The sequence below is a fragment of the Maylandia zebra genome, linkage group LG11 (assembly GCF_041146795.1).
Source record: "Maylandia zebra isolate NMK-2024a linkage group LG11, Mzebra_GT3a, whole genome shotgun sequence".
NCBI classification, from domain to species: domain Eukaryota; kingdom Metazoa; phylum Chordata; class Actinopteri; order Cichliformes; family Cichlidae; genus Maylandia; species Maylandia zebra.
In genome coordinates, this window is record NC_135177.1 from 29311623 (window position 1) to 29328792 (window position 17170).

At 39.5% G+C, this 17170-nt stretch overlaps 1 protein-coding gene and 1 long non-coding RNA gene across 2 annotated transcripts; both read right to left on the bottom strand.

Annotated features, from left to right (window-relative positions):
- Positions 1-5542: 5542 nt before the first annotated feature.
- LOC101478498 (sialic acid-binding Ig-like lectin 14) lies at positions 5543-9520 on the bottom strand. Its single transcript, XM_004576327.2, has 4 exons — positions 9208-9520; positions 8795-9073; positions 5845-5953; positions 5543-5748 (listed from the first exon to the last, which is right to left on the bottom strand). The coding sequence occupies exons 1-4, from the start codon at positions 9503-9505 to the stop codon at positions 5640-5642; spliced, it is 795 nt and encodes a 264-aa protein (XP_004576384.2). The 5' UTR covers positions 9506-9520; the 3' UTR covers positions 5543-5639.
- Positions 9521-11285: 1765 nt separating this feature from the next.
- LOC143420960 (uncharacterized) lies at positions 11286-12526 on the bottom strand. Its single transcript, XR_013100702.1, has 3 exons — positions 12480-12526; positions 11930-12032; positions 11286-11696 (listed from the first exon to the last, which is right to left on the bottom strand). It is a non-coding gene; the product is annotated as an uncharacterized LOC143420960 (long non-coding RNA).
- Positions 12527-17170: the final 4644 nt, after the last annotated feature.

Sequence of the window (17170 nt, forward strand, 5' to 3'; positions counted from 1 at the left end):
CTAAAACTAGCAACATGTACAGTAAATTTAATGGTCAAGACAAAGGGTGTTTTCACATCCTCTTTTAAGCTGAAAGAGAAAAAGTGTTGAATAGACAGTTGTGTGTGTTTAGCTGTTTCTTTGAACCACCAAGTAGTTCAGAGAAACAGCTTGCCACCGGCTTTCATGTTGGCAAAATGATTGTAAGTCACATATTTTGTCCAACTGTGCTTCAATGCTGTGGCTGTGTTTGGCAAGGCACACACAGACGTTTCCCTTCCTATAAAATTTAAGTAACATTGTTACTTAAAAAAATACTCAGGGAAGTTCAGTTAACGCTAGAAATGTGCTTTGGAGTTTGTACGTGCTTTGTCTCTAGGGGCCACCGTATGTAAATATATATAAATAAAACCACGGTTTATTTTTTTACATTAATAATTCCTTTTGTGCATAATTTTACATTGTTGTTAATAATAAATTAATTAAAGCAACAAAACAACCTGAAGAGCCGGTTGGGAGCCGAAAGAGCCGACTCTTTTTAGTGAGCTGAGCCGAAAGAGCCAGTTCTCTAAAAAGAGCCGGAAATCCCATCACTACTCTGTTGCAGTGTCTGCTTGTGAGTCTGTCTGTAAGTTCAGTCTGTGTTTCCTGTTTTGTTTTGAAAGTCCGTGTCTCATGTTAGCATGTCTGGTTTTGCTTCCTTTGTCTCGTCAGCCCTGATGCGCCCCAGCTGTTTCCCTCCTGTCTCCCATTCCCTGATTGCTCCTCTGTGTATTTAAGCCCCGTGTTTTCGTTTGTTTGTGTTGCGATTTACCCTCATCTTGTAATGTGTGTTCTGTCTGCCTATGTGAGTTTATTTTGTAACTTTCAGTGTTGTTCCTTTTTAGTTCAGCATTAAAGCTGGTTTTAATTTCACATTTTGCCTCAATTAGTTTGCACTTTGCGTCCTCCTTACCACCATTCCTCCCTGCACACAGCCTTCACATGACATTTTCACCCACCTTAATAGGTCTTGCATTAGTATAGAGTGTGTGTCCACACCAGATCCTGGAATTTCATCTCTCAAACTCTTCCTCTCTAGGTCTTGAATAGTGTCATCTGGTTGGTTAACTCCGAATTACAGAGTAAGCTTTCCTCCTTAAACTTCCATAATACACACATCCAGCAAACTAAAAAGTTCCTATTCTGTACTATCAAAACAAATCCACATAAATCCTAATTAAAATGAATACTCCTTCTGGCAAAATGTAATTATTATGAAAGCAAAGCCATTTAGGCGATGTTAAATCTATTTTCCTTTAAAATATTCCTTTCTCTCACTGGAGTCTGCAGCTGCAACCAGATGCAACTGTGTTGTACCACCTAGTGATGGGTCCAGCAACACTGACGCACCGGCACATGTATCAAGCTCACAGAGCGAAACCTGTATCGGTGCGTGTGTCGCTTTAAGAAAAAGTCACGTGATCGATACAGCTGCTGTATTGCTCATTGCCAACGCTCTAAACTGTGTTTAAAAGGTACCACATCTGCATCTGTCAACGGAATGTGTCGCCACCAAAACAACAAAAACAAAATTACTCTCGCAAAGAAACAGATAATACATATCTCTCCATAAAAAAATGGAGCCCAAAAGAAAAAGAAAAGCTTCTGCTGCGTGGGATCATTTCAATCTTTTAACTGCAAATAAGGTAACTGTTTGTCTGTCTTTGTTTCAGTGTAATCTATCAGAATAGGAAAAACAGCAATGTGACATGCAGTGTAAAGTATTCATTACATTTTATGCAGGTTAAATGTCGCATCTGTTCTGCGGCGCTTTCTTACACAAACAAAAGCACCTCCTCAATGTTTAGGCATTACAGAGCCAAACATGAAAATGAGGAGACAAACACACGGAGAATGAACACAGCTAGGCCTATATAGACATTGAGCAGCATTGTCATCATTTTTTTTCATTAATATATGTTTTATTATTTTGAAATCAAGCATCTAGGAAGACTGTTTTTGACCAGGCAGTCCTGAATTTTATTTTTAAACTCCAAAACACTTGCAAACTCCAAAACACTTGCAAACTCCAAAACACTTGCAAACTCCAAAACACATGCAAATTCCAAAACACATGCAAACCCCAAAACACATGCAAATTCCAAAACACAACGGAAGTGCTCCAGGACGCTAGGGGCAGTGTTGAGCTCAATTTGCAAAATAAATGGCAAGTTTGTCTGTATGGGACGGTCTAGTCTCTGTCGCGCTTCCCAGGTTACCTAGCAACCGTGATACTAACCGCTGGAAACGTGTCATACAACTTGGTTTGACAGAAATGAAGGAGAACATATTTTGTTCATTTGTTTGTTTATTTCTACAAGAGCTTTGTGTGATTTGATAAGTATCTGAGGCTGAGACCACAGGACAGTAAAACATGATTTTTGGGCTTCATTTCTGTACTGAACAGTTATTTCAAGATTAGTTAGTAAATAAGAATTAGCTGATGTTGTTCATGAGACTAAAGTCATATCACTTTGGTAATGTAAATATAATATGGCCAATATTATAGTTATTATATTAATCATTATTAGCTATTACAGCACTGAACATGCACTCTGTGTCAAATACTGAGCTTCAGTACAGATTCAAGTTGCAGTTATTTATATGTCTTAACACCTTAAATCTTCACTCAAAGACAAGTATCTTTGACAGTGCATATATAGGTGTATCATATATAAGAGACAAATGTTGTTCCTTCAGTATGTTGGCATTACTAAATTTGGCTCATTGCTTACATATATTTATAAAAAGAAAACGTACAAGCTGTGAAAACTGTTTCTGATCAAATGAAGAGTAGACTGATATATGAAATATTCCCTTATTGGGTGAGAAAATCAGACCATGTCATAACTGCTTTAAGTCATACAGAATAGATATCAGAGCCTTAAACAGGCTGACTTCTGCTAAATGGGTCAAACTGGGCAGAAAGTATACAAACACATAACATCCTGATAGAATATGATGTAACACTATAGATCAACTTAGCTCAGAATATATAAAGCATATAAACAATTACAGCAATATGATGCAACAAACACAGCAGTACTACTAATCCAAAATACTCAAAGCTTCATAGAACTGAAACAAACATTTATTTTTAGCTCCATTCTGCTGCTGATACATACTTTAGGTTTCTGAATATTAAACTTGTTGCTGCCTTTCATAGTGTGTAACTTGAAGGCCCTGAGTACTTTCTCCCACACTGAAAACACTGGGAGGATAAAATTATTTGAACATTACCTAATAAGACTGATTCAGGACAGACAGTTATGTTAAACTTTCCTAGCAGTCCTTCACAAACAGGGAACAGTCTGTCTATTCTCTCCATCTGTCAGCTGCTGCTGGCTCTTCCTCCTCCTCTTCTTCACACACTGCTGAGTTTGTCCTGGTGGATCATCAGGGGTGCAAAGCCTCACAGATGATGTGCAGCAGTGGGTCCCTCAGTCTGTCCTCACTCTGGACACTTGCAGTTGTCACACATGGAAATCAAATGTGTGATAAGCTGCAGGATTCAAACACAAGTGTGACTTATAAATGAATGTTCATACTTTTATTACACAATCAGAGAGAAAGAAACAGAGAGAGTGCAGGACAGACAGACAGGTGACAGTCTCAGGTGTATACACTACTACAAACAGGAGGATTTAGTGTTTGTGTTATTACAAAACAAGAAGAGTTCCCAGATAGTGCAGTGGACACATGTGTGGCTCCTGTGATTAAAGCATCTTTCTTTCAGCTTAACGAGTGAACCGTCAGCTCGTTCAAACACACGTTAAAGTCCGTTTGGCTCGACACCACCGAACAGAGGCAGCAATATAACATAGCTAACATTAACAGTGCAGTGAATCCTGCTTGTGCCGTGATATTCAGGACTGCAAACCGAGCAGCATCACTGACTTTCAGCTTGTTGTGTTTGTGGATATATGACTGACTTTAATTATCCACAAAATCATCACATTCTCTGTAAGATTAAGGTCGACTATATATATATTTTAAAGTAAAGGCTTTAAAACCAAGTTAACGCTGAAAGTACAGACATCGCTAATGTCACATAACTTTCCCGACATGTGGCCAACAGTAATGTTTTAATGTTCTTCATTATAAAAACATTTGCACATAAATAAGTGACATAATATCCAGTACTTACTTCTGAAAGTTTACTCTTCGTCCGCTCCACTTCCGCCGTTTTTTTTCGGCAAAATTATCCACACCACCACAGCGCTATGAAGTCTGGGATATATTGGGCCATGAAGGCTACAATTAAGGACGCATTTGAGGGCCACATTTCGAGCAGCCTTTGAATTGGGACAGCCTTCATCGTGTTGCTGTGATGTAATTGGCCTTAAAATGCAGCCTTTAAGGCTGCAGACCCCAAATCCGGTCATTGGTACTTCCTGGCTTGTGTAGTTACTAGGTAACAAAAGCTCAACACTGCCCCTAGCGTCCTGGAGCACTTCCATTGTGTTTTGGAATTTGCAAGTGTTTTGGAGTTTGCAAGTGTTTTGGAGTTTGCAAGTGTTTTGGAGTTTGCATGTGTTTTGGAGTTTGTATGTGCTTTGTCTCTAGGGGCCACCGTAAAATACATTTAAATGGGTAATGTTACATTCACAATACCTTCATTTTAATTTTCACTTAACGTCATTCACAATATATTTCAACGATGTCTATAATATTTGCAATGTAAAAAATATAAAATGATTCCATGGAAAGTACAATACCTTACAGTGTATACAAGTATGACTAGGTCATTGAATCAGTGCCTGTTGTGAGTCTCAAGTAAGTTGCCTGCAATGATATTTAAGGTCCAGCAGGTGACAGTATGGAGCAAAACAGCAACACTGTGTCGACTCAGTATCGATACAGTTTGGGGAATGTGCTGAGACGCTTCACAAGGCCTCATCTACCCATCACTAGTACTACCTCTCTCCTTCCTGCTTTCTCTTCCACACTCCTCTTTTTTTCTCCCTTTTATAGAGAAGGGCCACAAGCTACACCAATCAACTATTCCCAGTAATCAACTCAAAATAGCTGGCAGCTGGACTACTGAAATCTCCACTGCCACTGTGGCTTATATCTTACACAAACGCAAACAAAAGTGTCCAATAATTGAACAGGAAAATATTCCTCACCTAATGTTTCATGGGAGATTCTGTCAGTTATTCCACCATGCCACATTTTACAACAATGGCAAAGAGGAACAGTAGAAAAACTGTGCTATAACTGACTGACCCCCAGAGAGCTAGTGAACTGATTTGATCCATAAAGAGGTAGAATAATTGTAGCCTTGTTAGCTACAACCTGCTGAACTTACAAAGATAAAAGAAAAGAACAAAAAAGCTCAATTTGCAGCTGTAGACAGGTGAACAATTTTATTAAACTCTATGTATAAATTGAAATAGAAAGTGTAATTTGTTACATATAAAACAATCTCATTTATTTACAATGGAATGTAAAAAATTAACAAATATTAAGCTTTAATTTAATAGCTAATTTAAAATAAAATTTGTAATACCAAAGTATCTGCTTTAATAAAGACAATGAAACTAAATTAAGTACATCACCAAAGTATTGACTACAGGCTGCCATTACAATCACACAGCTATCTGAAACCTGACTTTTTAGTTTATATGGTGTGCAATAACATCATAATCTGGTGACACATCTGCTTTTTGCAGTGACATGTCGGTTCTCTCCTCCTGATGTAGGTTCCCCTTTTTTCTTGAAGTCCTTTAATAAGAAGAAACAGAAGCCCATTATCATCTAAAAGTCTTGACTGCATTCAAAGAGTCAAAAAAACATAAAAATACATGTGGAGAAACATACCAAAGGAACCATATGTAGGTTATGCAGAAGACATTCAAAGTGAGAGATACACCAGCAACAATCCAGGGAAGAACTGCACTGTAAGAACCACAATGTTTCACACGAGCTGCTGTAAGACAGAAGAGAGCACATGCAAACACATATTTATATATGTAAACACACACACGTTTTTTTTTTAATTTGTTTTTTTTATTTGAGTGTTTCCAGGAGCCACAGCTGAGTGGCTTAACAGCCACATGTGTCCGGTGACTGATACTTAGTGTGTAGAAGGGTGCCGAGAAATGTTTAATGCTTTACTCAAATTTTTGTTTTGGATGTTTGTTTGTTTTTGTTTTTGAAAGTACAAATGATTTTGCAGCACGTGATACAATCACTATTGTCCTGAATGTGAGACTTTTCTGCTGCTGAAGTTTAACAGAGATGCATATAATGTTAAAAAATTAGAAATGCACTATTTTGTTGTTTGATACAATATTTTCCTTTGCTGGAATGATGTTCTGTGGCATACTACTAGAAATAAATGAGCTCCAGTGGCAGAAATAAATGCTCTGGATAGTTTTTTTGTTATTAATTTCAATATAATTTGGTATTTTATTTCATTTATTGCAACTGTATTATCTACTGTACTTGTATTTACATAACGTATAAGTAAACCATTAAGTGATATCTCAACCATTTGGTAGAGATCAATATTAAAAAACTATAAGGTCTATAGAAAACAAAAAAAGATTGTGGTAATTAGTCATCCAAGTCTATTAGTATCCAAACAAACAAACAAAAATCCATATCCAAAGACTCATCAGAATTTCTGGAGGTCTTTTTTTCATGGAGAAATTTCAGGTTTTATAGAATATGTTTACAAATATATGTAAAAATCTATCTTCACACAAAACCTAATAATAATTATTAAAGTTACTGTTGTACCTGTAGCAATTTTTGACCAAACAGTGCACGATTACTGAAAAAAAAAACCCAGTCAAAAAGGCAATGAAGACTTTCAGGAATCCTAAAATAAAACTAGATAATTGCTCTGCACTTGAGGGAAATGATATGGAAAGGACAAAGTGCTGTTGTTTATGTTGTTTTGAATTATGTGTAGCACATGCAAACCAGAGATCGTATTAAAAATCCAGTACTGAAATTAGATTCTCTCTTTCTTCTACATGCCCAATGTTGCTAAGAAATCCAACAGTGCTGTTGCCATGGTTTTTTACAGTGAGACTGACAGTGCTGTTGACTGTGTTGTTTGAAACAATAGTAATGATAGTATACTGAGTGTGGTTTTCTAGGAGCAGCCATTTGATGTTAGGTAAAGGAAACCCTTCACTGATACACACTAGTGATGGGATTTCCGGCTCTTTTTAGAGATCCGGCTCTTTCGGCTCCCAACCGGCTCTTCAGGTTGTTTTGTTGCTTTAATTAATTTATCATTAACAATAATATAAAATTATGCAGAAAAGGAATTACTAATGTAAAAAAAAGTGGTTTTATTTATATATGTTTATATATGGCCCCTAGAGACAAAGCACGTACAAACTCTAAAGCATATACAAACTCCAAAAAGCACGTACAAACTCAAAAACACATTTCAAGCATTAACTGAACTTCCAAAACAGAGCTACCCAGATCACTTAAATTACACAATTGAAAGCATGTGTGTATTGTTTGTGTATTTATAGACAAGCACTCATATTTATTCAAATACTTAAAAAAAAAAGTTCATTTACGTGTTACTACCACACACCAAATCCAGTTGTTGATACTTCCTGGCTTGTGTAGCCACTAGGTAACAAAAGCTCAACACTGCGCCTAGCATTCTGGAGCACTTCTGTTGTCTTTTGTACATGATTCTGAGTTTGTACGTGCTTCTGAGTTTGTACGTGTTTCTGAGTTTTTACGTGTTTTGGAGTTTGTACATGCTTTGTCTCTAAGGGCCACCATAAATATATTTTATTTATTCACTCCACATAAAATGTAATAAATAAATCATATAATACAAAAAACAACTATTTACATTTTAAACTTTTAACTATTTAAATTTTCAATTTTTTCCTTTTAAACAAATTTAACGTGAAACAACACAAAAGACTGCAAAACACAACACAATTAAATATAAATTAAAATATTAAAACAAAAAGAAGATGCACATTTTCTCATATGGGCCTGCATGATTTCTGAATCCTTTATCATCTGCAACTGAAAATAGTGGATGATTACTATACCTTTCTAATGTGACGTTGTTGTCCCTTGCTCTCTTTCCCTCTGGCTCTGTTCCTGTGCTACTGCGAGTGTAACTAACGCCCCTCCCCCCTCTGCCCAGCGCAAAGTACAGGCCGCGCGTGCAGAGTTTAGCGGGGAAAAAACATTTTAAACTTTTAACTATTTAAATTTTCAATTTTTTCCTTTTAAACAAATTTAACGTGAAACAACACAAAAGACTGCAAAACACAACACAATTAAATATAAATTAAAATATTAAAACAAAAAGAAGATGCACATTTTCTCATATGGGCCTGCATGATTTCTGAATCCTTTATCATCTGCAACTGAAAATAGTGGATGATTACTATACCTTTCTAATGTGACGTTGTTGTCCCTTGCTCTCTTTCCCTCTGGCTCTGTTCCTGTGCTACTGCGAGTGTAACTAACGCCCCTCCCCCCTCTGCCCAGCGCAAAGTACAGGCCGCGCATGCAGAGTTTAGCGGGGGAAAAAAGGGCGAGAGAGAGGGTGAGAGAAAGAAAAAAAAAAAACCTCGTTCACTTCAAAGAGTCGGCTCTAAGAGCCATTTCGTTCGCGAACGACCCATCACTAATACACACACAGGTCAAAACCTCTGGCTGAAGCACACATACAGAGCCATCCTGTATCTTTGTATGCCCTATAAACATGTAACATGTCATTTTCATGCAAATATGAACTTCAGATTCAATATTCATATCATCCACTTACATGTCAGAGTCACATTGACATAGGAAGTCAGTGTTTTGTCCAGATGTTTTGCCATACAGATGTACTGCCCAGAATTTTCTGCTGTCACATTCGGGCTGACAAGTGTAGCAGATCCAGTATCATTGTGCAGGTCAGTGTTTTCAGTCTGAAGGTTTGTGTTGGGAGGAACTTTTTTCCACACAATACGAGCTGGCGGGAAACTTTCAACACTGCAGGTCAGATTCAGAACATTTCCCTCCCTCACACTTGTCACCCCAGTGACTTCAACTTCCTTCATATCTGTGAGACAAAAAATATAAAGTACATAATCATGTACTTTCCTTAACTTCTGACTTTCTTGCAAAAGCTTGCATGGAGCTGTAAACTTCAGTAGATTTAAAAAACAAAAACAATGAGACTGTAAAAGAACTCACAGTTTACTTTCAAAGTTGAAGCCTCCTCTGTAGTTGTTTCACATGTGAAGTGGATTTTACAGGTAACAGTGGTGTTGTGTTGTTCAGCTGAAGGATTAAAGGTTAAAGTTGAGATGTGTCTCTGTGTTGCATCAGTCAGATTCTCAGTCTTAAAATCCACGCTGTTTCCTGTAATGTAAGATTCAGTCCCTCCTGCTCCTCTCCATGTCCAGGTGATTTCAGGAACAGATCCAGAGCAGAGACCAGGAGCAGTGCAGGTCAGTGTGGCCTGCTGTCCCTCAGTCAGTGTGGGAATCATTACTGTGGGCTTCTGATTAAGAACTGGTGGAAATAAACTGAATTAATGAAACCAAATTAACTACCTGAGGTTAATCTATCACAGTGGTTTCCAAACTTTTTTCGCTGGGCCCCCCTTTGTTTTACAAGAAAAATGTTCGCACCCATATTTTGCTCAATTGCGGTTTATTTCACACCTCAAACATTTAGCAAACAATTAAGCAAATACAAGTAATCTGCAGGTAGTAAGGAAATAAACTACTAACTCTTTTATGCTATGTCCGCACCTACACGGGTATTTTTGAAAACGCAGCTGTTTCGTCCACACGTAAACGGCGTTTCGAATCACCGAAAACGGAGATTTTTTAAAACTGAGTTTTTGCGTTTACGTGTGGACGAGGAATACATAGTTCGTCACTCAGCGTCAAAGGTATGTGCCTTTTTTCACGTCAGCTGTGCGCCACGTTATTGTTTACATGAGATGAATTGCAGACTGGCAGATAGTGTCACGGCCGGGCGGATCGCACACAGTAATTCGGCGTGCCCGTGTGGCGTGCTGGCTAGACCCAAGCGCGGCGAAGGCTAGCGGTGGGTTTGGAGCAGACACGCAGTTATTCTAGTAATGACCTGAGCACGAAGCGTGGCTTCGGAACGGTCGTTACAGACAGAGAGCGAGCGGAGCCGGGAAGAGAAAAAGGATTGAAAGGGATTGTAACTCACAGTTGCTGAATCAGGCGGAGACTGACGTCGGCAGAGTTTCGGAGCTCCTGACACGAGGATACTGATGTCTGAGCGGCGAACAGGTGGGTGGCGTCTCTCTTTTAACCCCGGCCCCGTGATCAGCTGATCACAGCCGATCACCGGCTGACAGATAGTCAGATTAACAGTATTTTGTCTCTATCTTCAGGTTTTACACGCTTACATTTACACACGCAGTTACTGTCCCTCCATTTAGAAAGGCAGAGGCTCATGGTGTGATTATTTTACATGTAGTTGTTTTTTTCCTGTGTAATAATATTCAACATTGCTGTCAATACATTTTTCAAAAAATGTCTCTTTGTGCAAAATGGGTTTAAAAACATAAACAGCTGTAGGATCCTGTTTGTCCGTGATTTAGACAGGGGGAACAAATCGTGGCAGGATCAGCCTGATGTTATTTGTATCCCACTGTAACTTTACTGTATAAAGAGCTAACATCTCCAAAATGTCAGGAGTAGTTAGTCATCACAAGATGTGTTTGTGAACTAAAAATCAAGAATGTGGGACGCTGTTTGTCCATGATTTGAAGAGCCCAGCGATGCTCCAGACAAAGGGAAAACCAATTTTGCAGGGGAGACCTACCTTGGCACTTGCTTCACCATATTTTCTAGTCTTTGGCTTAGAATGAAGTTGGTTTGGAAGCATATTCAGCTATGCTTCATCTCCTGCTTTGCATTTGTGCATGCGCCCCGTGCTAGCAGTGTCCAAGCGTTGTTTTGTTTTTTTTCCCCTTTTCATGCCAAGCCCCCCCCCCCTGCAATGGCTCTGTGCCCCTCCTAGGGGGCGGGCCCCACACTTTGGGAAGGTCTGATCTATCACATTAATCTGGGCTCAAATATTAAAATATTAAATGAAAATGGTTAATAGGAAGCACAGGTTTTATCAGGAACTGCTACATTTCCTACCAGCTACCATAGAGGTCAAGAATTCCCCAAAAGAATGTATACTTCATTAAGACCATAAAATACAAAATATGCTATTGTAAATGACTGAATGTTTTTTTTCTACATGATTGTCCTTGGAATAGATTTTCATACCTTTAACAGAGACAGTTACTCTTGGAATGAATGTGAATCCACCTTGTTGTCCATTCAGTTCACCAGTAACTCTGAACTGATATGATCCAAAATCAGACTCTTTCAGATCATTAATGATGATGCTGCAGTTGTTCTGACTCACATCAGGCTCCAAACGTGAGACTCGTCCTTCAAACCCAGACTGAGCTTTTTTGTCTGTGTTTTTGTTGCTGTGAAATATTATGTCAGCATCACTGCAAAATTTTTGAGATGCTTCACATTTGTACCAAACTATATGTTTGGGTGTAAACTCATCAGCAGTAGTGAAAGAACACGGGATCACAACACAGAGTCCAGCTTCTGCTGTTAGTTCCCGCCCAGTGAGATTAATACAGTATCCTTTGTCGTAACAGTGTTGTTGTGCCCAGGCTGAGGCACCTGTTAATGCAAAGGGAAAGATAAATATAGTGATAAAGAATATTTACTTTACAATAAACATGTCTAATTAGAGACACTGAAATAACTTTTATCTTTTACACGGGCTGCTTGTTTGTGCTGTACTCCACAACTACTATAATGTTCAAAACATTAAATTAAAATGGCACACAAGCCAATAGATGATAGTAAAGGCACAAGTTTATCAGAATTACAGTAAAGGACAAGATACAAACCCGTGTCAGCAATGCTTCCTTTTACAGAGACAAACAGAGCCGACCAGATGAGAAGAAACATTTTCAATGCTCGAGACGTTCAGTCTCTCCCTCCACAGGATAACTTATCCAGCAGATGAAGCAAACATGCAGAAATCAAAACAAAGAAAGAAAAAGTCAACAATTCAAATCACAGCTCAATAAAAGATGTTGCGTGCTTAGCTTTGAGACAAAGCAATGTGTCCTTTACAAACTGTGACACAAATATACCAATACTCCAGCATTCTTTATGAAAAAGACCTTTGTGACATCTGTTTCTAGATATTGTTTAAAAAATAAAAATTATAATCACAGTGCAGCAATAGCACCAATACAATAATATAATACAATAATAATTACTTGTAATAATAAATAAATTTATATTAACTGCCAAATAAGAGGACAGCATTGGGTCAGTCATACAATTTAATTAATAAATAATGGTCTTATTCACCAGCGCTTCTACATATGTGAAAAAGTCTTTACATTTCTTTTTTTAAAAAGATAGAAAGACTTTAAACCTTTTTTTTACCTGCTTTGCTTTGTTCTTCAAGCTTCTCTTCTCACTGATGTTTGCTGACTAAAGTTTTTCATCGTCGCCTCTCTTCTCTTTTTCTTCCTCATTCTTGCAACAAGGAAGTCTGTCAGTAAACCACTCAACTTTAAAGACTCACATTCTTGTTCCTCTGGTATAATTATAAAATGTTCATTGTTTATTACATAATTTACCTTTTTTTTAAACCCACTGTATTATCTTGAGATTTGATATTCCAGTAATGATGCTCAAACAAGTTTTATATATTCATATAGCATCAAGTCATCACCATTCACCTCAAGGCACTTTACAACCTCAATATGCGTAATAAGAATATGCTTCAGCCGATACCTTTTGATTAGCCTTGTCTTTGCTTTTGTGCTTTGTGGTAGATCTTTATTCTATATTCACGGAGATATTTGAATGCAAATCAATAAATCAATATTCAATTCAATATTAGAGTGGAAAAAAAAGACTCGTATAGGACATAGCTTATTTTTATATTACCTGAGCTTTATACAACCCATACAGCGTGATTATATTGCTATCAAAGTACTTTCTTATTTACTCAGTGTAAAAGATTAAATGATTGAATTAAAACATTGAATGCATTAAAGAGCTTAAGAATATTCACTTCTGCATATTTCATGTCCACATATGCAGAAGTGTTGCAGCCTCTCTGCAAATGCCAAATATAATAAAAGGTGATAAACCACAATTAGCTTTGAGCTAAAGTTAAAATAAAAGGACGATGTGTGTTTAAAACACTGATCATTTTGTTGGAAGCAGAAAAATGTTTTCCTGTTAAGATTTAAGTTTATATTTTAAATGTAATATTTAATATAATCATTAAAATGTGTTTTTTTTTCTTTACAATGATACAGAATTTCTCTGCTTTCAACTGACACTTCCTCTTTCTTATGAACCTCTACTGTACTCTGTCTTTGTGATCAGTGTGAAGTAGTTTTCTCACAGTGCTCAACTGCAGGTCAGAAGCTTATACTTAAATGTAAACATTTTATACCAACTCTTTCAGGTACACTTATTAATACTTCTTAATACTGTATGAAAATGTTTCTCACGAACAGCCTTGTTCTGAGCTCAAATAAATGGAGGAGGCTGCACCAAATATGCTGATCAATCTGCTGTACTATCCCCTGAGATAAAAGGGAGCTGATAAATTAAGTACATCCTCTGCTGGGCTTTCTTAATGACGGAGGTGATGGTGGGCTCCCACTTCAGGTCCTGGGTGATGGTGGTACCCAGGAAGCGGAATGAGTCCACAGAGGTGATGTGAGATAGGAGAGAACCAGGCGCTCAAATGACTTCATGACCACAGATGTCAGAGCCACGGGTCTGTAGTCATTTAGTCCAGTGATCCTAGGTTTCTTGGGGACAGGGATTATGGTAGAGGACTTGAAGCAGGCAGGCACATGACATGCCTGCAGTGAGGAGTTGAAAATGCCAGAAAACACTGGGGCCAGCTCGTTTGCACAGTGTCTGAGGGTGGCAGGAGACACACCGTCTGGGCCGGGAGCTTTTCGAGCATTCAGACTCTTAAACTGCTTCCTCACATCTGCTTCATGAATATGAAGAGTCGTGGTGGGAGGAGGTGGTGTGAAATCCTCTTTTGTGTGGGGTGAGGAGGGGGGTGTTGTAGGTGAAGTGTTTGAAGGTGGTGATGGCTCTGTGGAGGGGGGAGAGGTGGGGGAATGAGTGTCCAAAGTGTCTCTATTGCTGGGGCCGTTGGAGGTGTGAAGGCTGCCTGATGGCTCGTCAAAATGGCAGTAAAAGTCGTTGAGGGTGTTGGCCAAGAGCAAGTCATCAGTGGAGTGGGGGGTTTTAGGCTTGTAGTTGGTGATATTCCTAAAACCTTTCCACACAGAGGCCGAGTCATTCTCTGAGATCTGCTGCTGCATCTTCTCAGAGTGCTGGTGTTTAGCAATGTCCACTTCTTTAGTGAACCTGTACTTGGCCTCTCTGTAGCAGTCCCTGTCTCCGCTTCTGAACGCCTTTCTCTTTTCCAGCCACAGCTTTTTGAGTTTAGGAGTAAACCAGGGTTTGTCATTGTTATAACTCACCCTGGTGTGTGATGGCACAATGCTGTCCTCACAGAAGTGGATATAGGAGGTGACAGTGTCCGTAAACTCGTCCAAGCTGTTAGAAGCAGCCTTCATTGTGTCCTAGTCTGTAGACTCCAAACACGTGCGAAGCTCCTCCACAGCCTCGTTGCTCCACAGTTTTTTGGTCCTCACGACAGGTTTGGAGAGCTTCAGCCTCTGTCTGTACGCGGGGATTAGATGGATCATGACGTGGTCAGAAAGTCCGAGTGAAGCGCAGGGCACCGCACGATAGGCCCCGCTGATTGTGCTGTAACAGTGGTCTAATGTCCTCTCCTCTCTGGTCGGGCATTTAACATACTGCTTGTATTTGGGAAGCTCATGGCTCAGCTGTTGGGTGATGGGCTCTGCCAGGGCTGCCCTTTGTCACCGATTCTGTTCATAATTTTTATGTATCGGATTTCTAGGCATAGCCAAGTGATGAAAGGATTTCACTTGCGTGATCTCAGAATCTCATGGCCTCCAACTTACTCTGGAATGGTTCACAGCCAAGTGTGAAGGGGTGGGAATGAGAATCAGCACCTTTAAATCGGAGGCCATGGTCATCAGCCGGAAAAGGATGGAGTCCCCACTCCAGATCAGGAACAAGCTCCTGTGGAATAGTGTCTGTCTGTGATTTGAACCGGGGGAGCAAATTGTGGCAGGATCAGTATTGTGGTAAGGTAGGTATAACCAAACAAAATTTGTTCCCCCTGCGTTGCGAGCATTCGCTGGGCACCGAGTGTGGATCCAGTTTACTCTGACTCCATTAAGCACAAATAGACGTGAAATGAGTGATGCTTTAGGTTTGTGAAAGGTATTATGTATGTAATGTGAGGGGTACAACAGAAAATTATATATTTCTTGTTCTCACGTGGTACTGGTATTTTAAGAAAAGAACAACATAAATTTATACCACAACCCCCTGCAATGGCTCTGCACCCCCCCCCCCCCCCTTCCTTCAGGGGGTGCACCCCGCACATTGGGAACCACTGAATTTAAGTGTCTCGGGATCTTGTTCACGGGTGACGGGAGAAGGGAGCGGGAGATTGACAGATGGATTGGTTGCCGCAGCTGCAGTGATGTGGACTCTGTACCACTCTTGATTTACCAGTCGATCTACGTCACTACCTTCACCTATGGTCAGGAGCTGTGAGTAGTGACCAAAAGAACGGATACAAGCGACAGAAATGGGCTTCGTCCAAAGGGTAGCTAGCCTCTCCCTTAAAGATAGGGTGAGAAGTACGGCCATCCGGGAGGGGCTCACAGTAGAGCCACTTCTCCTCCTCATCGAAAAGTAGCCAGTTGAGGTGGTTCAGGCATCTAACAAAGATGCTTCCTGGGTGAGGTGTTCCACTGGGAGGAGGCCCCGGGGCAGACCCAGGACATGCTGGATATCTAAAATATAACCGGAAGCTGGCGTAAATTCTTGACCATCTCACACTTCTGTTTAATCAGTTTTCTGTTTGACGTTTATTCAGCTGTGTGAAAACCCCGGAGGAACCCTCCTGAGGGATTAATAAAGTTACATTTAATCTAATCTAATAACTTTAATCTCAGCCAAACCGATTTACTTACGAACAAATAAAACACTGTAAAAGCGAAACAATAACATTTTTAGGTTATCAAAGTGACTTATATATCATGTCTAACCCGAGTAGCGAAAGACCGCGAGGGTTTGAAAACAATGTGCCCGGAGTTTGCTGTTCTCGTCACCTCATATATTTGAAGTTTACACAGCTACATTCTCACCTGAAAATATGTTAAAAGTTTATTTTGCGACCCAGAAAGAGTGATAAGAGTAATATTAAAACTAAGTACCTGCAGTAGTAGTAGCCATTGTTGGAAACTGGAATTGGCTGGGCCAATCTTGGATATGGTTTTTCAATTTTGTTGTCCAGGTGGAAAATCAGGAGAAATTGGGGAGAATCGTGGCTCTGGAAGATGTTTGGGAGGGGCACTGGATTATCCCGGAAAAATCAGGAGAGTTGGCACGGCCTAGCATAGCCTGTAATGTTATTATGACGGACACATTTTATGAGTGAACTTGACTTTAAGTGACTTATAGGTTTCTTCCAGGTTCTTCCTTTTTGCTGCCATCGTCCTCTCCTCCTTGCGGGTCCTCGCAGCGCAGGCTTGCCGCTACTAAAACTAAACAGAGCTCCCCGAAAGGCACAGCCAATCACATTGGCCATATTTGTTACATGAGGTAGGACTCCAGTAGAGAACGTAATTTAACTCTTTCTGCACCGCTAGGTGAATAAAATTTTGACAGATCGTTTTTTTTCCTTTCAATCGGTTTTGTTTTTTTTACTCGAAGAGATCAAATTATTGGTGGTGACAATTCAATAATCACAGGATATTGGTGGGGATATGTCCCTTCCGTGCATGCCAAATCTACGCCCTTGGTTATAACTAAGTTTAGACCACACAATCTGAGATGGAGGAAAACTTTTAGCAGAGCAGGTCAGAGTCTCACCCTTCCTCAGACTTATAATGCCAGTGAGCTTTATGTCTATGAGCAGACCTATGAGAGAAAAAAGGGACAAACTGACAATCACATAACTTCCTCATTTTTTCATCAAGATT

What these genes read in the sequence shown, in the direction of transcription:
- LOC101478498 (XM_004576327.2), bottom strand. Translation starts at nt 9,505, where the DNA reads ATGATTCCCACACTGACTGAGGGACAGCAGGCCACACTGACCTGCACT. An exon ending in TTCAACTTTGAAAGTAAACT is followed by an intron (nt 9,074 to 9,207) that starts GTGAGTTCTTTT and finishes TTTGTCTCACAG; the next exon opens with ATATGAAGGAAGTTGAAGTC. An exon ending in ACCTACATATGGTTCCTTTG is followed by an intron (nt 5,749 to 5,844) that starts GTATGTTTCTCC and finishes TTCTTATTAAAG; the next exon opens with GACTTCAAGAAAAAAGGGGA.